This window comes from Colossoma macropomum, unplaced genomic scaffold (assembly GCF_904425465.1).
Source record: "Colossoma macropomum unplaced genomic scaffold, Colossoma_macropomum, whole genome shotgun sequence".
Lineage (NCBI taxonomy): Eukaryota > Metazoa > Chordata > Actinopteri > Characiformes > Serrasalmidae > Colossoma > Colossoma macropomum.
Genome location: NW_023494785.1, coordinates 4,342,818 through 4,365,054, shown reverse-complemented (window position 1 = coordinate 4,365,054; position 22,237 = coordinate 4,342,818). Strand labels below are relative to the sequence as shown.

At 39.7% G+C, this 22,237-nt stretch overlaps 1 protein-coding gene across 2 annotated transcripts in view; it reads left to right on the top strand.

The window, feature by feature from the left end:
• The first annotated feature begins 1,166 nt into the window (after positions 1–1,166).
• The window catches only part of arhgap29a (Rho GTPase activating protein 29a), a 97,454-nt gene continuing 76,383 nt past the window's right edge, over positions 1,167–22,237 (top strand). The window contains exons 1-2 of one of the 2 annotated variants that reach the window (XM_036581590.1): positions 1,167–1,305; positions 2,848–3,245. In XM_036581590.1, coding sequence (XP_036437483.1) covers positions 2,939–3,245 — 307 coding nt within the window. In that variant the 5' untranslated portion in view covers positions 1,167–1,305; positions 2,848–2,938. Of the gene's footprint in view, positions 1,306–2,847; positions 3,246–3,288; positions 5,027–22,237 lie in introns of those variants that run through there. The other variant, XM_036581609.1, reaches the window with a different exon arrangement.

The following is a 22,237-nucleotide window of genomic DNA, read 5'->3' as shown; positions in this document are numbered from 1 at the left end:
TCTCAACCATTTAAACATTGTATAGAAAATATGAAAAAGGATGACATTCCCATTTTAGACACTATTGGCAAAGGAACCTTAAAAATGAAGAATATATTGTTTCTCTGGTGGATTGACTTTGAAATTGGGCGGTTAAATGTATGTTTTCTTGGACTTAGTGTTGAAACTTACATGGAAAGGAAATAAACATAAAATGTATTCATAAAATAAGTATAATAAATGTGTGAAAATTGGCAAAATGTGCTTAATGTAGTTTGAAGTGTTTGAAATACATTTTGAAATGAAACAATATGTTTGAAACGAATCAGACACATAAGAAATACATGTCTGTGTATTTATTTTCTGAATGTGAAAACTATTATTTTTGGAATCACCCAGGAGTTTGTTTATTTATTATTTTTGGCATCCCCAGTTAGTTAGTTAGTTAGTTAGTTAGTTTATTTATTTATTTATTTATTTATTTAACTTATTATTTTTGGCATCCCCGGTTAGTTAGTTAGTTAGATAGTTTAAATATTTATTTATTTATTCATTAAAATTAGTATTATTGGAAACACTTGTGAGGCATATGATACTGTCTATCTGTCTATCTATTAAGATTATTATTTTTGGAATCACGAGTTTATTTATTTACATATCTACTTATATTTATATTTATATATTTATTTATTTATTTATTAAATACGTATTTGTGGAAACATTCATGAGGAATATGAGGCTGTTTATTTATTTACTAATTTATTCATTTACTTATTTATTAAAATTATTATTTTTGGAATCACGTACGATGTTTAAGACCATTTATTTTTTTTCTTTCTTTTTTTCTAATTAAAATTATTATCTTTGACATCACGTACGATGCTATTTATTTATTTATTTGTTTATTTACTTATTCATTCATTTAAATTATTATTTTTGGAATCACCCATGATGTTTAAGATTTTCTTTCTTTCTTTCTTTCTTTCTTTACTATTAAAAATATTATTTGAAATCATTTTCGAGGCTACTTATTCATTCGTTCATTCATTCATTCTGCTTACGAGGCTGCCTGTGTTACCTGTTGCTCTGGCCGGGGGGCGGGGCTCTGAGAGACTTTGCTTTTTCACAAGCTCCTGCAGCCAATCAGAAGTTTCTTAAAGGTCCAATCACCGTGGAGGGGGCGGGGCCTCTCACGAAGCCAGCACGCTGCGGTTTCGAGGCTCGAGTCGAAGTCGGGAGAGAGAGAAAGAGAGAGAGAGAGAGAAAGAGGGGTCCCGTGTTTGGAGTGTCTGAGGGTCGCTCTGAGTGCGGAATGCTCCTCATCAGGTGAGTCTCGCTAACGCTGCTCGTGTTTTCTCCCTGTTTTCAGGAGCAGAGAGAGGAAAGCTGGGTTCTGTCGGTTCTATGGGTTCTGTCTGCTGAGCGGCTCGTGAAGGAGCTGCTGAGCCTTTTAAATGCGCTCGGGCTTTGACTGCGTTACTCTGAGCAGCACCAGCAGCTCATGGAGACGGGAAGATGGAGAAAGCTGACCTGCGCTGTTTATTACCCCCATTTAAAGGGTCACTCCGCTCTATTATCAACGGGTTCTCTCACTCAGAGCTCGGTCTGCTGATAATGTGGACTGAGAAACTCACAGATGAGTCACTGTTAGTCACAGAAAACCCAAATATGACCTGTAAAGCTGTAGGTTTATATGAAATCCTCCAGTTTGGCTCATGTATGCGCTGTTAACTGGTTTCCTATGTGACTAAGGCACAGGGATCACCACAGTGTGTCCTTTTCCAAACTTTTACTGCTAATTACCACGTAATGCTGCTGTAATTACACATGTGATAAGCAGTTCTCATTGTTGCCTGTAATAAAAGTAGAAGAGAAGCCTTTTTCATTGCTTTATTTACCGTTGCTTGTATCCTCAAGCCCTGCTTATTCTGTGTGGCTCCTGGTTTAAAATCCACCTCTTGCTGCTCCCAGAGTGATTTAGAATGGCTGTGATAAGATTTCAGGTTTATTGAGGAAGAAGAGGAAGTGAGGACTTCATCTCTCCCCCTAAAACTGCCTCACAAACTTCACAAACTTGAGCCTCTACCTGATGAGGAAGTTCGGAGGTGTCTGGCCCAGAACGGGCCTGGTCGTTGGACCTGGTGTGAAGTCTTTCGGCTTGTTTATTTGAGCTGGAACCGTTTCAGAGGCGCAGAACAACAAGGTTTCAGCTGAGCGTTGTGGAAGAGACGCCCCTCGTGAGAGAACAGTGTGTGTTTTTGCAGAAGGGGAGGCCAGAGCAGCAGCACCAGCCCTTATGGTCATGTAATGCTATATGTATGTAGAACGAATAGTCCTCATCCCACCCCAACCATTTTCAAACCATTTGCATGGTGGAATGGTTCTTCATAGCACCAGAAAGGGTTCTTTTGTTGTTACAAGCTTGACATCGTAGCAATACAAGAACCCTTTTTGTTGCTATAGAACCATTTTTGAAAAGCTTCTCTATGGAACCATATACAACACATGTTCCATCAATCTGAAGAACCATTTCACCAAGTAAAGAACCAAAAACTGTGTACATTTTGTCTTTTATCAACCTGCACCTTCAAAAGATCAGCTAACCGTCCAAACCTTCTTCATATGAACTGGATGTTCTTGAGTACTGGACAACTATAGATGGTGCAGATGGTTCTAAGACTGGACTTGAGGACCACTGGTTTGGGCTGTTGACTGTGTGCACTATTGGTTCTCTGTCTAGGCTATTCTTTTGCCTGTAAAATATGATCAAATCCTTTATTGTTCATCATTATCGTTGATTATAATTGATTCTAATGTGTTCTGAACCGTCTTGAGCTGCTGATGTTTAAAACCCTGTTTCGTGTCCAGGAGCTGCTGGCGGTGAGGTGAGGACCCTTGTGGATCTTCAGAGACTTGTGAAAGCATCGTTCTGTGGTTTTCCGAGCTGGCTGTGGTTGGGATGTTCGCCGGCGGGATGCTGCAGCAGAGCAGCGTAGGAAATAAACGCATCGCGCGATTCTCCAACTCCCACTTTCTCCCTCTGGGCTCCGGATCCGGCTCCGGCTCCGGCTCCGGCTCCAGGTCTGGCTCGGGCAGCTGGGGTCTGGGCCGTACCACTAAGAGCGGCTCCCTGAGTTCTATTAGCTCTGGATCGGACAGTCTGGATGCGGCCGGCGCCGACCCGGACTACATCATGCAGCTGGTCAGCGACGTCCGGAGATTCGCAGACGTGCTGCTTCACCTCAAAGAGGCCTTTAACTCCAAAGGTGAGCTGAGATCCTACAGTCCTCATCATGAGATTGGTTGTCTGTCATGGTGAAGTTGATAGTGTCCGTTGGGCTGTTTTCATTTTCCACTTTAAAACTGAACCAGAACAGTTTGGCGCCAGAAAACTGGAACTGTGCTTTTTCCATTGGTCATCAGTCCACTGCTGATGGTTCCTTGTTTTTTTTGGTACCTGCTCAAGATCGGTACCAGTAGGATCTAATACGACCTACAGCAGCAGTTACCAGTTACACTCCTGGTGGTCCCACACTTTGCATGTTATTGTGTTTTCCCACATTTAACACATCTGTTACAACTCATTAACTAGTTAACAAAGCTTTTCCTGAGCTGGATCTAAAATAGGGAAAACAAAAATGTGCAGAGCAACAAAAATGTACCGAGGACTGAGATGAGGAAGCCTGTTTCTGCATAATTAAATGGTTAAGATGTAAACAAAGTCATTCAGAGTGGTTTGGTGTGAAATACTCTGTTCTAAAGAAACTTACTGAGTCAGAATTGTTCACAGTGGTGGTGATAGGAACCAGACGTCCACCTCTAAAAGCTCCCTCACGGGAAGTTATTATATGAAATGGTTATGAATTCACTGCCTGATGCCTGAGACATTGTTTACAAGAGTTTTAAGATTAATTCTTTGTCTAAAATGTACTTTTTGAATCCATTTATGGGGAAAAGTTTCATGGACAGTGTTATAACACAAAATAGGCCCTAAAGAAAATGCATTTTTACAGATTTCCCACTATTTTACCATCATCATCATTCCATATAAAACTCAGAAGACTTGTGTAGGTTCTCTGGTGGTTTCAGATAGTAAATAAGATGTTTATATTAGTGTTGTAGACATTGTGACCCCTGGTTCCTATCACCACCACTGTAAACAAACCATTTCAGAAGCAAAACATGAAAAGGTTTGCTTACATCTCAATGATTTAATAAAAATCTTTGGAATTCCCCCTTAAAGGAGTCCTCTGCTTTTTCTCAAGAACAGAAAAACTATTCACTCAAAAAGCAGGATGTTTTCCATTCTTTGACTAAACACTTACACTTCAGTACTCTTCAAGTGATTGTCTGTATGTACATATGCTGCAGATATAGTGCATTGAGGGGCATTTTATTGTTATTGTAGGTTGAAAAAAGACAAAATATTCCTTTAATGGGATGAAAATAGCCTTAAATCAGGTAAAATAGCCCTGGATCAGGCTTAATGTATCTGATTTTCGATTTTGGTCAAGACTGCAGCGGAGAGGCACTTTTCAGCATAGTAAAACATTTGGAAATTTGAGGCTTTTCCTCCTCGTTCATTCATGAAAAACCGTCAGAATCGCTCTGTACAGTGAATTCATTGTGAGGTCAGGCTGTCATGGATTTGCACTTGCTGTGTTTTGCTTTCATGCCATGCTGGATTTGTTTGTCCTTGGCTGCTCGGTCACTAACCTGGCCTTATCTCTCTCCCCTGTGACCTGCTCTTTGGTGGACTGACCGCAGGTCCCAGATCGATCCCAGTGTAGTCTGAAATAATGTCACTTTCCTCGATCCTCAGGACATTCTTGCTGTTTTTCTAATGGGAACGTTACTCTTCACTGGAAATACTGCAGGCCAGGCTCCCTCGGGGGGGTTTTTGGTTTGGATGATGTTGATGCTTTTGAGTGGTTGATTCTTTTTGGGTTTGCTCTGTTTTGAAGAGAGGGAGGGAGAGAGAGGGGCAAGCTCCAAATCTCTCGTTCCATATAAAGGTCCATATAAAGCGATGGGATAATCCAGGCTTGTGAGTAGATTTCGGTATTGTGATGAAATGGTCTGGGTGAAAGGGCAAGGGAAGCATCTGATCTGGACGTTTAAATAGTGAATTCCAACATTGTGGGGCTACTCAGGAGAAAAAAGGGCTTGAGAATAGTACACTACTCCATAATTAAACGCTTTTTTTTTTTTCTCGCCGCTCCTTTTTCAAATCTTAAGCGAAGCGTTTCAAAACCTTCGGGGGGAACGGTTTAGTAATGAAAGAGTGAGTGAAGATTAAGTGGGTGGCTGCTCTTGCGTGTGTGATTATTGCATTCCGGGCCTTCTTGCTGTTTGGGTCGGCTTGGATCGGGCCCAGTTTTGCTAATCCTGGCCCGTACACGCGGCTTCCCTTTTGAAGGCCTGTGGTAGCTGTGGCCTCCCAGCGTGGCCAGCAGGAATGGGACGGTTACCGGTTTTAATAATAGACCACAACAGAAACCCGGTGATACACATACAGTTTTAAATTTGAATGATTCTAAAAAACTGGGATTCACAATGATATCAGAACCATGTCTGCAGATATCTGCATAAAAACACATCAGCGATGGGCAGATGTTTAGATTTGACCGATATTTCAAACTGGTATCTAGTTTTTGTGCCCAGTAATGTTTAGGTGACGCTGGGTTACTGTGCTAAAATATGTGCATTGTGTTAATTTTACTGCATTTGTAACATCATAGAAGTACATGATAGGTTTCGCTGTACTAATCCAGGTGGATTTACTCTGAATATACACAGATCAGGCGTAACATTATGACCACCTCCTTGTTTCTACACTCATTGTCCATTTTATCAGCTCCACTTACTATATAGGTGCACTTTGTAGTTCTACAGTTACAGACTGTAGTCCATCTGTTTCTCTGCATACTTTGTTAGCCCCCTTTTACCCTGTTCTTCAGTGGTCAGGACCCCCATGGACCCTCACAGAGCAGGTACTATTTGGGTGGTGGATCATTCTCAGCACTGCAGTAACACTGACATGGTGGTGGTGTGTTAGTGTGTGTTGCGCTGGTCTGAGTGGATCAGACACAGCAGTGCTGCTGGAGTTGTTAAGCACCTCCGTGTCACTGCTGGACTGAGAATAGTCCACCAACCAACAATATCCAGCCAACAGCGTCCTGTGGTGCAGCGTCCTGTGACCACTGATGAAGGACTAGAGGATGACCAACACAAACTGTGCAGCAGCAGATGAGCTACCGTCTCTGACTTTACATCTACAAGGTGGACTGACAAGGTAGGAGTGTCTAATAGAGTGGACAGCGAGTGGACACAGTATGTGCGTCCATTAATTTCCAAGCAATTTTGGAGCATTTCTATTGGTCCGATCATCATGAAATTTTCACACAACGTAAAGGACAGCTACTGAGCTCAAATGATGCATAAAAGTAAAAATCGCAAAAAATGGAGATACATGTTTTTCTTTGGACAGCGACTATATGAGTGAATGAACAAGCGTGAGATTTACCAGTTTACCACTGTTACCAATAGGATGTGACAGGCTTATAGTACAAAAGTAGTGGCAGCAACCTTCCTGAAGTCGGAACACTGAACACTGTGTTTATGTTGATTACAGCATCTAACATACATAAGCAAGTCTTTCTTGAGTTTAACAAAGTGACGCATTTTGAGTTTGTGATGATTTAAGGCTTGTTGCCTGTTGTTGAGGCTTGTTGGTGGTGTATGACCTTTCATAACTTAACATAAATTAGTTATGTTGAGATTTAGCCATATAAAAGTAGTGAACTGAGGGAAGAGTGAGTGAGATTACTGCAAGTGAAGTACAGCAAGATGAGCGTGAATCATTCCAACCTGCATGTAAATGGATTTTTACAGTGGAATTTTCAGTGAGGAGCTCCTGAGAAAACATGGACACATACACACATACAAATACAGGCTGCTAATCAGCTTGACCACTCAAACGGCCATGGGCCCGTCAGCAGGCCCAAAGTTTTATTACACACTTATATAACCTAAGAATAGCTTGGCCAGTTTGCCCTGAAGTCCCTGTAGGTACTGAATAATAAGCCTTAATATGTAAGAAGACTGAGATTTTAAAGGGTTAAAATGTGCAGAGCACTGGGATTAAAACCTGTTGCACAGTGTTTTTGATGATTTTCAATGTATATTTAAAAATATACAGAAAACTGGAATCATTACGGTCCCTGATATCACGATTGGAGAGTTTCGTACTGCCTCGTCTCTCGTGGCCCGTCCACGTGAAGCTCTGAGGTCTGGAGGAATCTCCTCCTTTGTTCGTCAGGTCAGGGAGGGTGCTTGACCCTGCCTGGGCTGGAGAGTGGTTTGGAGAGCTGGCCGTGTGTGACCACTGCTTTTCGCTTTTAGCTGCTTTTTTCCTTCCCTGGAGCCGCGGTGAGTGTTGCTGAGGTAGCGGGCCGAGCTCTTCAGACTGCATTCCTCTACTCACTCCCCCACAGCCAGAGTGTTTACAAATGATGTGACGGGATTGCATTGCTGGCATAGTTTGAATGCATAGCTCGATGTAACTCTTTTCACAGAACCTTCCTTATCCTTAAATCTCTGGCAGGAGATCAAGTGTACACTTTTCCCGAAAGTACAAAATGTGCAAAAGTATCTCATAGGTTAGCAACAGCCCACACAAAAAAAAGGAATATGTTGTTGCTGTCATAACATAACCTTGTATATTTGTATATTTTTAAAAAACAATAATGTGAACAGGCTGGTTGACCTTTTCATTCTGTGTAAATTTCATGATGAATGGACCAACATTTTATAAGTAAGTATGAAGTCAACAAAACTGCACTCCTTCAGAGGTCAGCACAGCAGAGCAGTAGTGCTGTTGCAGAGAATTTGTAGCAAGAAGAATTGGCACTCGGTAATGTCTTCTGGGTTTGTCTTATTGGTAAATTAAATTAATTGGTTCCTGAGGAGCATTTGTGAAATATCATACTTTGGAAATGCTCAATCTTTTTTTTGTATAGGATAATTCATAATAAAATTTCCTGAACACATAACAGCATCAAATATTTCACCACTGCTGTTATATTATTGAACTCGAGTTATGGGACTTTCTAACAGGGTGTATTACGATGTCACTGATCATGATCCACTTTATTTAGCCAACGGGCTGATCAGCTTGCCAACCAGTGAGTGCTCAGTAGCAGTAATGCCAACCAATCAACACTCAGTAGAAGTAATGCTACACATTCAGCACTCAGTAGCAGTAATGCCAACCAATCAGCTCTCAGTAACAACAGTGCTAACCAGTCAGCACTCAGTAGCAGTAATGCCAGCCAGTCAGCATTCAGTAGCAGTAATGCCAACAAATCAGCACTCAGTAACAGTAATTCCAACCAATCAGCATTCAGTAGCAGTAATGCTAACCAATCAGCTCTTGATAGCAGTAATGGCAACCAATCAGCACTCAGTAGCAGTAATGCCAACCAATCAGCACGCAGTAGCAGTAATGCCAACCAATCAGCACTCAGTAGCAGTAATGCCAACCAATCAGCTCTCAGTAGCAGTAATGCAAACCAATCAGCACTCAAAAGCAGTAATGCCAACCAGTCAGCACTCAGTAGCAGTAATGCCAACCAATCAGCACTCAGTAGCAGTAATGCCAACCAATCAGCTCTCAGTAGCAGTAATGCCAACCAATCAGCTCTCAGTAGCAGTAATGCAAACCAATCAGCACTCAAAAGCAGTAATGCCAACCAATCAGCACTCAGTAGCAGTAATGCTAACCAATCAGCACTCAGTAGCAGTAATGCTAACCAACAAGTTTCAGTATTGGTTTTTAGTCATTAAGCTCCATTAACTCCCATTCATTGAAGACTTACACAGGCGCCCTCTAGTGTTTTGCAGTCATGTTTCTGAACTAATAGGAGAAACAAGAAGTGGCCAGGCTCCCCTTAATGAGCTATGTACTGGTTGAAGATGCAAATTTGTGTGTCATAGTTTACAGATGTGTGAAGTTTCGCATGCAGAATGCTTTTACTTAAGTCTGTGATGCGAAGTCACTCATTGTGGTGAATTCAGTTGAAATGAACGTCATTTTGCCGGTAAACCCGCCGGCCTTTGGGCTGACTTTTCATTCTTCTTTCCGTGTCCAGTTGAACATTCGCAGGTAACAGGCTAATGTTTAGCTTCGCCGGCGCTGTGATGCATAGATCCTGTCTGTCTGTCATAGCAGCGCTGGTGTAAGTTACCTGTATGAATTATGTAAATAGGATTTGGTGAAAGAGTAACTTGTGAGTCGCAGAGTGGTTTATTTTCCTTCCCCTGTAATCTAGCTAAACGCAGGAAAGGGCAAATTTGGAAAAAGGGGCTAATTGGCTGCAGGAAGAGAAATCCTACGCTGCACTGGGGAGTGGATTACACACGCTGGGTCTTATCGCTGTTGAAATAAAGACTAAATCCCTGCTCTAGGAACTCCGCCGATGCTGGAGGAACTCCGCCGATGCTGGGGGAATTCCTCAGATGCCCCTCAGCTTTGTGTTCCTGTACTTCACTTTGATTCATTCATTTAAAGTCAGGTTAGGACAGACTGGGTCATTCCAGATCAGAGCGACTGAAGAGCAGACGTTCCAGACCTTTGAGTCGAGATAGGAAAAGACAGAGTGACTTCAACATGACTCAGTTCACAGAAAAGCAGATTTGCCATATATTTCAGAGCACAGTGGTGGATGGTGTTAACACAGGGCCTGATCTGGAGTGAAAAGACTGCATTAACCCGATTAGGGCGTTTTCACACTTGTCCCGAGTGCTTGAGTCTGGGATTCTGGGCTCATTTGGGGGAGGGGCTCAGTATCGCTGGTTCCCTTTCACACACAAGAATTCTGTCCAAACCGTGGATTGATTTCTCAACTCTAAACGTCACTTTTCTGGTTCTTCAGACTGATGCAGAATGTGTTGTATTCTATTTCTGTTCTATTTAGAAACCTTTTGAAAATGGTTCTGTATAGCACCAAAAAGTGTTTTTCTTATGATGCAGCTTGACAAGCATTTCACCACTTCACCTTGCAAATGGTTCTATATAGAACCACTGTGTTAACTAAAAAGGACCCTTAAAGAACCAGGGTTGCAGGGTTATTGATCAGTTTATAGTTACTGAATAATTTGTAGCAGTTATTGAATAGTTTACAATAGTTATTGAATAGTTATAGTAGATACTGAATAATTTAGTAGTTATTTAATAGTTTATAGTAGCTATTGAATACTTTGTAGTAGATACTGAATAATTTATAGTAGATACTGAATAATTTAGTAGTTACTGAATAGTTTATAGTAGCTATTGAATACTTTGTAGTAGATACTGTATAATTTAGTAGTTATTGAATAGTTTATACTAATTATTGAACAGTTTATAGTAGTTATTGAACAGTTTGTAGTAGCTATTGAATACTTTGTAGTAGATACTGAATAATTTATAGTAGATACTGAATAATTTAGTAGTTATTGAATAGTTTATAGTAGTTATTGAATAGTTTACAGTAGTTATTGAATACTTTATAGTAGTTACTGAATAATTTATAGGAGTTATTGAATAGTTTACAGTAGTTGCTGAATACTTTGCAGTAGTTACTGAATAATTTATAGGAGTTGTTGAATAGTTTACAGTAGTTACTGAATAGTTTATAGTAGATACAGAATTATTTATAGTAGTCCCTGAATAATAAGTCTTATTACAAGAGTTATTGACAAGATCAATAACTGTTTAAAGGGTTAATTAAACCAAAAAATTAATTTAGTAAGTTTCATACTATTATGTTACTGTTATGTTAATGTATAACATGCAAATGATCACATGGTGTGGTAGGAAGCCCAAGCTAGTTACCAAAGTAGATACTAAATAATGAATTGTAGTTACTGAAATAATATACAGCAAGTACTGAATAATCAGTAATAGTTATTGAATAATTAATAGATAACAAGCCTCCGAATTATTAACTGCAAATCAGTACACCTGAAATTTAAGGGATTAAAATCATAATGTATTTAGTACAGCTTACTAATAGTCTAAGACTGACATGGTTAGACACATAACAGTACTGTACAGATGGATTGTGTAAAATTCTGAGTGTTATCTGTGTCACTGATGCTCAAGTAGCTGTTAAAACCTTATTACGTGTTTAACTCTCACAGTGTATATCTGAGTTTGTTCTGGGTTTCGAGGAACAAGTGTTTATGCAGGCGATCGTATCTGGACGCTGAATGTTTTGGGTCACTGCACGTCTTCAAAGTGTAATGAGCGGCGGTTAACTGGGTGGAGTTTCAGAGCATGAACAAGAGGCTGCCGTAAATCAGAGGCCACAGTGTGATTGAAAGTGATTTAAAGGCCTTTCAGTTTATGAGTTTATTGTCTCGGTCGAAGCTCAGCTATAGAAAGGCCGTCCCCTCGTTCCAGCCTTTCAGTGGTGGGGGTACAATAAGGCGAGCCCCAGGCACCACTGTCAGCCAGGCACCCTCATCAACAATGAACAATATTTGCTTCAGCGATGTGTAGCCTTAAAAAACGGCCGTGGCATTCAGGTTCAGCGATGTGAGCTTGAGGCTCTTTGTCTCCGGTAGGGCTGCTGATGTGGATGTAGTTCTGTAATGCAGTTGGGTTGCTACATATTGCGGATGTAACATAACAATTGTAAACATAACTTATATACAGCCATATGCAAAAGTATGAACACCCTCAGTCAAGCTTAAATATGGCATTTTCTGCAGATTTTAATGAACAATTGCTATTTTTTTGCTGAGTTTGGAAAAATCAAAATGTAAAATGTGCCATAATTTTTGCACAGACCACATTTTATGTTTTATTTTTTTCCAAAATGTTAAATTCAGCAAATAAACAGTAATTGTGCATTAAATTGTGCAGAAGTGTGTTCTCTGTAGAGGATGTCTTCACAGGAGTTTCTAAACCTGGAGTTCATAAAATTATTAAAGACTACAGAGAAAATGCGTCTCCTAACAATCACCTGGAAGTCCTGCTGGACACCAAAACTGCCCCCTTTAGATAAACAGCACTTTCATCTCTGAGAGAGAGGAGAAAATCAACCTGCTTCAGATCTGAAAACATCCACAGGTGTTTCTGTCCATCCTTCCACTGTGAGAAGACGACTCAGCGCTGTGGGTCTGAAAGGATGTGTAGCTGTCAAGAAGAACCTCACTGAGAAAAGGAGACGGACACATCAAACAAAGAAGCTGAACGATGGACTGACCACCCCAGAGTCCAGACCTCAACACCACTGAATGTGTTTGATTACTTCAGAAAACGATCAACCAGCTCCTAAGACTGAACTTTGGAGGTGTGTCTGCAGATTCTTTGAGGAACTGAAAGTGAGTCTCCTGAAAAGAATGGAAGCTGGAATAGAAGTAAAGAGTGACTCACTGAAAGCTGTATGTTTAGTGTGTATGTTTTCTGCTATTTACCTGCCATTAAAATTGAATGACTGGCACTTAATGGCCATTTTGACTGAAAATGAACTGAATGAAAGGACCAGCATCTTCTCCAGTTTTATTTGTCCAGCTCAATTGGCAGAGTTTGGCCTGAGGCTGATTTTCCCATGTAAGAATAGCAGAGAGCTTGAGCTCGGTCCCCTGAGAGTTATGGCCAGCTCCAATAAGCATGCATTGTTTTTTCAACTGTGTTTTCTTCAAGTTGCGCAGGTCACCTTAAATGGCAATTATTTCTGGACGCTCTCACTGAGCTGACCTAAAAGGGTGCTGGAGACGGACTGCTTTTTACGAGCCGCTCTGAAAGCCGTGTTTTATAGATTTCCAAAGCAGATGCTCTGTTTCTCGCGCCATTTCGCTCTGACCCGCTTATACCATTGAAACGTCTCCCTTAATGACGTTCTCACAGTGTGTAACGGGGGGTTGAATGTCCACCAGGGTCGCGACCCTGCCCAGCGCCGCCTCGTCAGAGACATGTTGGTAATTGGATTGGATTATTTTGGGGTCCGCCCTGGCCGGGGGACCCAGAAGGCTCTGTGAAGACTGAACTTGTGCGCAGGTCAGTGTTGTGCTGTGTTTGAAGAGGTGCAGTGAGTTCTGTTTGTGATGCATTGAATAAGATACGGACTCCAATGTGTACAACGTGTCCACATGAACAGATTATATCACAGCAAGATTTGTCTTTAATATTTTAAACTGTTTTACTTGCTATTGTTGTTAATATTTTCTTATTATATTGTGTTCATGTAGAAATGCTGTACACATTTGAATCAAGTTCATTCAGCGCATTGTTTGTGTTCTGTTTAGGCAAGTTCATTTATATAGCAAGTTTCATTCATGCTTTGCATATGCATAAATGTAAAAAATAAAAAGTCCATAAAGTACAGTGGGAATTGGACCTGCTACATCCTAAAAATAATTAGCACTATAAAAACTGGATTATCAATTATATCACTACCCCCACCCCCAAGCCTGAAGTATTAACTGATTTAATTAAAATTGCATATTGAATAATATAACACAGAGTAGCGCAACACCTGTTTGTAATAAACTTTTCGTAAAATAATCAGGACTAAAAAAGTGTGTTCGTGAGCTCCTGCTGGTGTGGGTTTATGGCTGTATCTTCTTTTTAAATAGTGCACACAAAAGCAAATTGTGTGACTGCTGAACATGTGCGAGTGAGTGAGTGAGTGAGTTCCAAAGCCACGTCCATGTGGTTTTCATATTTAGCAACCAAAAAACAGGTGTTTTCCATTGTTATGGCAGAGACGCTCTAGAATTCAGATGCCTGTGTGAAACCAAGTTACATTAAGTATTATGTTTTTTACAGCTCATCTGAGAATTTTCTTCAGGTGTTATGCCGCACTCTGAGAAACCTGCAGCACTTTAGCCTAACAGCTTATTAATGCACTGTAATAATCCATTATTTTAACAGTAAAAGAGCATAAAAGATTATATGTACATATTATTTAATATTATTTCACTATCTGTTAAAAATTCAATGAGTCCTCTATAGTTCTGTGTCAGTTCTCTTTCCCAACATAGTGATGATCATATTCGAAGTATTGTCATTGGGTTACTTAATCAATAATCAGTAATCACAGATATCAATGATAAATCACCATATCTCACAGTCCTAGTAAGAATTCTAAAATACGGCTGGTGCTTTACTCTCAGAAGTGTTGATTTTGCTGCTGATTTTGCATTTTTTGCATTGTTTTTGAGTTCTGCCCAATTATAGCCAGTTTTATAGAGGGGTAGTTTTAACTGCCCTGTGACTGTACTGTCAGTAGCAGCAATAATTGGCGAATAAATGTCTATCCTGCCCTATTAAAATACCTCGTTTGTGTGTGACAGCCCTGCTGTGCCTCAGCTTATAAGGAGAAACTCTACAGTGGGCTCTCCTCCCTCTTCACTCCACATAGAGACGAAACTCACAAACTCACTCACAGACTCTGCAGCACAGGTTGATTCTCTCTTCTGACTGTAGATGTTTTGGTCCAGCACCTTCCCAAGGAGACTAACTGTTTGCTTAAGACGAGCCAGTTCTTTATCACTCCTTTCCTTATTGACATTTTGCACAGTAGCGTAGCTTCTCTTTAAAGTGTGATTGAAGTCTGTTTTATGAAAACTGGACAAAAATGTGTCTTTTGTCAATGTTTATAGATAAGAGTGACAGATATGATGTCAGAAACCATAGAAGTAAGTCTAGTTGCGATTACTGGAAGGGGAATTCCACAGATTTTCTGCATTCTTGAATTCTAGAGTCAGAACTGTCCACAGTGGTGGTGATAGGAACCAGACGTCTGAAGAGTTTAATGTTTCTAAAAGCTTCCGCACAGAAAGTTATTACATGAAATGGTTATGAATACACTGCCTGATGTCTGAGATGCTGTTTTATGATAGATTTGAGACAAGATTTTGGCCTAAAACATAGTTTTAAAATCCATTCTTGGTGGCGAAAGCAAAATACTACCATACGTGTCGTAAGAAAACTTATTTATTCAGATTTTCCATAATTTTACCATCATAAACATTACATATAAATGCTCAGAAGACTCGTGTAGGTTCTCTGGTGGTTTTGCATAGTAAATAAAATGTCTATATTAGTGTTGTAGTCATGGTGACCCCTGGTTCCTATCACCACCACTGTAAAGACATCTGAGTCTATAAGTTTCTCTGCAGTGAACCATTTCACACCAAACCACTCTGAATGACTTTGTTTACATTTTTAATGTTTGAAAAATTGGTGGAATTCCCCTTTAACAGTTCGACACAGCTTGAGACAAGTGTGATTGAAGTATGTAGTTAGCATCATGCTAATTGCTGCTGTATAAGCTTCCATTACTTGTTAGCTTCACTAGCTTCATTAGCTTCACTAGCGTCACTAGCTTCATAGCTCCAGTGCAAAACTAAAGAAGCTTCAGCTATCTTGACTGTTCACTTGCTGTTGGAATAAGAGGAAAATAGTGTATAACTGAAAGTAAAGTACCTACTTTTCTGTCATCTTTCAGTGTTTCAAAGGCCTGTTCAACTGATACCTGAACAAACGCTGTACTCTGTAGTAGCGTAGTTGTGGCCTACCAGTTTGGCCTAGTCTCTCAGGTGCGTACGCTCAGTCTGTTTACCACACTGGCCATTACAGTAGCATTAAGGTCTGACCTGAAGGCTATTTTCGAATGGTAAACAGTGAGCGACTGCTGTACTGTGGAATAGCTCTGGGGACGCAGAGATAAAGGGATAATTATGCTACTTAGATTATTTCTGGCTTGTTGTGTTTGGGTGAATTTCAGAAAAACTGAAGCAAAACACATTTTGGTACTTTATCATGTGTCCCTTCGATCATTTATGGATGTAAACAAGTAATGTCTTTTCACCAGGTTCATCTTTTGTAAAGATTTTTGGAGTTTTATTACATTTAAGTCATGTGCCATAATGTGAATATGAACTACGAGCACATCTTAAAACTGCTATTATATTTTTAATATGGTAACATTAGCTAACTTGTTTAACTAGTTTTGTCCTTCTAGCCTCCAGCTAATGGGTGTAGCCAGCTAGCTTAGCTAGCTATTAGTTCTTCCATGCTAACCATAACTTAAGCCCTTTTTGGACAGGATTAAATGTACAAGGAGTCAGTGTCCTTTTTTGCAGGTCATTTGTGAAGACATTTAGCATGATTTCATGTGAAAATGTGCAATTCTAGAGTCAGAATTGTTCACAGTGGTGGTGATAGGAACCAGACGTCCAACCCTAAAAGCTCCCTCACAGAAAGTTACTACATGAAATGGTTATGAATTCACTGCCTGATGACTGAGACATTGAGTGCGTTTACATGCACTCAATAATTCCGATCATAATCATATGTCTGCTGTTATCTGATTATTCAAATAGTCATGTAAACGCTGTACTCTGATCTAGAAATCTTAGTAAGAAATCTGATAAAGAGAGCTGGATTTTAGCTCAGTAATCAGATTTTTCAGTGCATGTGAACTCTTACTCTGATTTCTTTCGGATTTCTCAGTCTGAGCATGTGCGAAAACAGACGGAAATAAGCGAGCAGTGTTGCCACGAGACACTTTCTGATAAAGTGCATGTAAACACTGTGTTTTACAGTAGTTTTAATGCATCCAAGGTGAAGAGATACATGCAGAACATTTTAAGGAAATATAGTTTTTCAGATTTATTACTATTTTACCATCTTCATCATCCCATATAAAACTCAAAAGACACGTGTAGGTTCACTGGTGGGTTTGATAGTACAGAAGGCTATGGGTGTAGACATCACGACCACCACCACTGTAGAGAAACTGAAAATTGTGGATTTCCCCTTTAACATTAGAGCTAGCCTAGTTAATGTTACGGTAATTTGGCCAGTGTCTCTCCGGGCGGCCGATCGCCCTGAAACCTAAAGGAAAGCAGAGATGGGAGGTGTGTAAAATGGCTGTAGGCATTACTCTGTTATTTACGTGACTGCATCTTCTTTTCAGGACTCAGGACTTGTGTGGATTCCACAAGTAAGCAGGGTGCTGGTTTCGATGCTGCTCAGGAGCGATTACGTAGCCCCGCTTCAGCTAAAAGCTCACTGGTGGAAATCCATCACTCAGACGTGTTGTGAAAGCTCGTCTGCATTTTTCTCCTGGAGCCGGTTGCTCTTGAGTGGTCTGGTCAGGCTCCTCTGTGTGTGAGAGTTGAGGGATGTTTATGAGCGAATCCCACGGATTCCTAAACAATCCCAGCAGCCCCGGAGAGCAGTACGCTAAATAACCAAACCCTCACTCAGAATCTGTCTGTTTCTCAGGCCTGTGGTTGACATAACACTCTTTAAGATTCTTTCCCACTAAACCATAAGATATCCTATTAGTAGGGATACACAATAATATCAGAATCATATCGGTATCAATACATAACTGCTTATAAATGTTATCGGCATTGGACAGATGTTTAGATTTGACCGATATTTCAAACCAAAATTTGATGAAGTATTTGTTGTACTCTGGAATAGCAGAATGTTTGGGTGATACTGGGCCACTCTGCCAAAATATCTACATTTTATTCATTTTACTCAGTTTATTCAACGTTATAGATGTACTCGTGACAATTTATATGCATTTATTAGGGATGCTCTGAAATTGTGGCTGCCGAAGGAGAAAAATGGCTGAAAAATTTTAGCTGAAAAAAGCAAAAGATTAAATAGGACTACTTAAATTACTACTTAAATGAAACTTAAATGGGACCATCAAAATCTAACAGTTAAGTCTTTTGAAAGTTAATGAAAATGAGAAACAGTGGTTAAAAATGCTGTTTGTTTCCTTCGCTCTCTTGCATTGGTCAGCACAGTCGTGTTCAAACAGTTTGAGCTGCAGTGGATCAACAGTGAAACATACACTGCGTTCTATACAGTCTTTAACTTACATGCTTTTTAGCATGAACTGATTTAATAACATTCATTAATGGAAATGGCTTAAATAACACTGAGTAACTCAAAATCTTTTGGTAATAAACTTTTTAACCTCCGGTATGAAAGCTGTTCCCGCAAACGTGCGTTTGTTAGATCCTGCTGAGGTTCCTGACTGTTTCTTCTCAAAATGATTAATACTAAAATGACGTGCGTGCTAATAGCGCCCCCTAATGGAGAGACTTTAGACTGCTAGATGGGAGTTCCACGTCCACATGCTTTACATATTAAAAATGAGGCGTTTTCCTTTGTTATAGTGGAGCCACTCTGGAATACAGCTTTAGATGCCTATGGGAAACTGTGAAATATTGTATTTTTATAATTTTACAACTTATAATATTTAATATTATTTAGCAAGCTGTTTAAAATTTAATCAGTCTCCTAGTTCTCTTGTCAGTTCTCTTTCCCAACATGGTGATTATCACCATTGACGCATTAAAAGCATTATTATATGCGTTCAAAAGCATAAATAAAATGGCAATATATAAAAGAACCCTTTCTTTTGGTTTTCGGGTAAATGTGTCCTCAAATTCGATTTCAGTTCTGATCAAGAATTTTCATTTCAGTGCAACACTAATGTTTATGTATTGGCATTAACAGATACATACATGGAAAAGAATCCGATATCAGCTTCAGCCCACAAATCCTATATTGGTACGTTCCTCCTTACCATTGTCATTTCGCTATATTACTTTATTATGTGTACTTACATAATTACATTAGCTGTGTAGTTATGCAATGAATTACATTCCCATTCAATTTACACTCTTTTCCTACGAGTTCGCATCTGCACCGCTGACTTATTTCTGTTTATCTGACATCGGAAAATAATGAAATTATGCCAAAAATGTGATGTAAACATATAAATGTAAATTTTCATTAACGTCAAATCTTAATAAAATAATCTGCTCTTCTGTGTAGAAACTCTAATGTGATATGGAATTAATGTTTGCAGCCTGTACTTTCAACTGAATTGCTCTGCTTCTTTTAGCGAGCTTTAAATTAGGCCTGGAACAGTTATGTGACATGATCGATCGTGTTGACAGTAAAATATTGTCAACAGATATTTCCGTTGTTGATTTTTCATTTACGTTTTTAAAGTGACGCACAATCTAGAGTGACGTAACGACTTCACAGCGATTCACTTGTAGAGTCGCACCTATGTGAGCAGATAGCGAAAGAAAAAGAACCATGACTGAAAGATAAATCTGAATGAAGTAATGTTCTCCTTACAGACGTCACTAAAGCTCATTCTCACATTACTAAACTCAGTCACCGCAGTATTCTAAGCTGTATCAGGGTTTGTTAATTAGAAGTATTTAGGAGCTACTTCAAAGAACTACTGAACATTCAACAGCTTGTCCTGTTAGACATTTACAGCATTTGGCAGAGGAGCGACTTACAATTTGATCATTTTTACACAGGTAGGTGAAGGTAGTGTTAGGAGTCTTGCCCAAGGACTCTTATTGGTATAGTGTAGGGTGTTTATCCAGGTGGGGATTGAACCCCAGTCTACAGGGTCGAGGTGTGTTTAATTAATAATAAAACTGTTTAATTAGCCTAAAATTATAATTTTGTAAATAGTTTTCAGGTGAAATAATACTGTCCAGATGTCCTAGAAACCTGTTCACACAGAGCTCGTCTGGTAAACGAGCATGTTAAAATGTTAAAGCAGGTAAGTGGTGCTGCAGCCTGTTGCTTAATACCTACTGTAGCTCAAAATTATGGGTTTAAACAAAGAGTCACGTTTTTCTGTGTTGGTAATTCAGCTCTTGGAGAACAGAACCTCAGTTTGTCAGAGCATTGCCAGACATATTATTACAGCTCTGAACATTTACAAGCCACATTTACGGTGATTACTCGATCATTAGTCGCTCAATTCACATGAATAAAGTAAATAAAGCCACTAACCACATCTACCACAAACTGAACCAGACTGAGTGGAGTTTTGATCGTTTGTGATGGTGATCATGTTTCCCGATTGTTCTTTTTTTCAGTGTGTCGCTTGCTTATAATGTGCCGTGTTTAGTGGTCAGGCTCTGTTCCTGTCTGTGGGACCTTGAGGACAGTGTACTTTTAACCTGCTGTATCAATATTGACCCTCTCTGGGTGACGGCCATTGCCGCGGTCCCGGCTTTATCGCTCTGATAGAGGTGGGAAAAGCGTTCCTCTCTTCCTCACACACAGCCTGTCTTTATCCTCCCATCCCCCCCTCTCTCTCCCTCTCTCTCTCTATCTCTCTCGCGCTCTCTCTCTCTCGCATAGCCCGCATTCCTGCGGAACAAACGCTCACTTGTTGCTTTAGACCTCCACCGCAGCAGCTGAGCCGGGCTGGACACACGGGCTGAAAAATGATAAAAGGGGAGACCTTGTTGGCACTGAACACATGAGAAACATGGTTTTTGTTAAAGTGAAGTGTATTTTTATACTCCTTTGTGAACAGTATTACTACACATACAGGGCACACACCCTTCTCTTACTTCATTTACAGTCAAAACAGCCATTAAGAACAAGAAAAAACAGCTGTTTTAACAGAAAATTACACTGAAGCCTCAACAACTAAATATTATATCAGATATCTGAGTATTTATTGTGTCACTCTTTACCTTCCGTTCTTTTCAGGAGACTCATTTTCAGTTCCTCAAAGAATCTGCAGACACACCTCCAAAGTTCAGTCTTAGGAGCTGGTTGATCATTTTCTGAAGTAATCAAACACATTCAGTGGTGTTGAGGTCTGGACTCTGGGGTGGTCAGTCCATTGTTCAGCTTCTTTGTTTGATGTGTCCGTCTCCTTTTCTCAGTGAGGTTCTTCTTGATCAGCTACACATCCTTTCAGACCCACAGCGCTGAGTCGTCTTCTCCCAGTGGAAGGATGGACAGAAACACCTGTGGATGTTTTCAGATCTGAAGCAGCTTGATTTTCTCCTCTCTCTCAGAGATGAAAGCTTTAAGTGCTGTTTATCTGATGGGAGCAGTTCTGGTGTCTAACAGGTCTTCCAGGTGGTTGTTAGGAGGCACATTTTCTCTGTAGCTTTTAATCAGTTTAATTTAATTTAAAACATCCTGTTTCTTCTCTTATTTCCCTTTGAGCTAGGGCTGATTAATCATTAATTTGTATCTAAATCGCAATTAAGAAGTGTGCAATTTTCAAATCGCAACAGCTAGTTTTTATTCTAGCCTTTTTTTATTGACAATATTGTCTTAACTAGGATAAGGTAACCTAATATCAGAGCTTGTTAACTGCCTGAAGATAAGTTAACAGGCAGTCTGGCATGTTCAATGTTCAAGTCTTAAGCAAGGAAAAGTGGATTTTCTGGTCTTCTTGGCCAAAATAATAGACCTGGACTTCAATTTCCAGAGAATAATCACAGTTTAAATCGCAGTCGCAGTATTGATAATAAAAATCGCTGTTAGATATTTTTCCCAAATCTTTCAGCCCTACTTTGAGCTTCTCCTTCCTCATGCAAGTGGATTATCTCATATCTAATCTTTTCAGAAATACTTCCTGAAAGTGAATAAGTTAAACCTAATGGCTGTGTTGACTGGAAATTAAATGAATGAAGGTGAACTGTTGATCAGTACTGTATGTGTAATGCGTAAGGTGTATAGAAAAGTCTTTGTGTGTGTTTAAGGGTTTCAGAAGGGACTGTTTGACTGGTTATGGAGGCAAGTTTGCATTTTCAAGGTGAAACAGAAGAATTTCCCGCGTCCTTCCTGGTGTAGTGTTTGTGTTTGGGTCAGCGCTGTTAATAACAGGTTGAGGTTTTCACTCCGGAGCTGCGTTTGTTTTCCACATTCAGATCTCTTACTGCCTGCAAGGTCACGGCCTAACAGTGAACCACCATCACATGGCTGTTAGAGAGGAAAACAAGAACGCTATACAGCACCTTTCTTACATACAATGCAGCTCAAAGTGCTTCACAAAATAACATTTTATATGTAGAGTACTGTGCAAAACAACCATTAAATACAAGTTACTGACTTTTCTACAGCAGATAAAAAAGCAGAAAGCGTATACAGTCGTTTGTAAAAGGTTGTACGTCCATGGTCAAATTGTATATCGCTGCCATCAGAACATTTTCTCATTTGCATCTTGTCCTTTATATTGTGTATAAATTTCATGATGAATGGACTAAAAGAAATGGCCAAAAAATGACATGGAAAAAACTCTGCTTCCATTGACTTACATTAAAAGTAAAGCATGTTACCATTTTGGAGATATGAGGTTTGTTCCGACAGCAGCGTTATATTGGTGAATTTCTAAGTTAAAATAAGTTATAACAGAGAACAATTTTGCTCATTTTTTGGAACAAA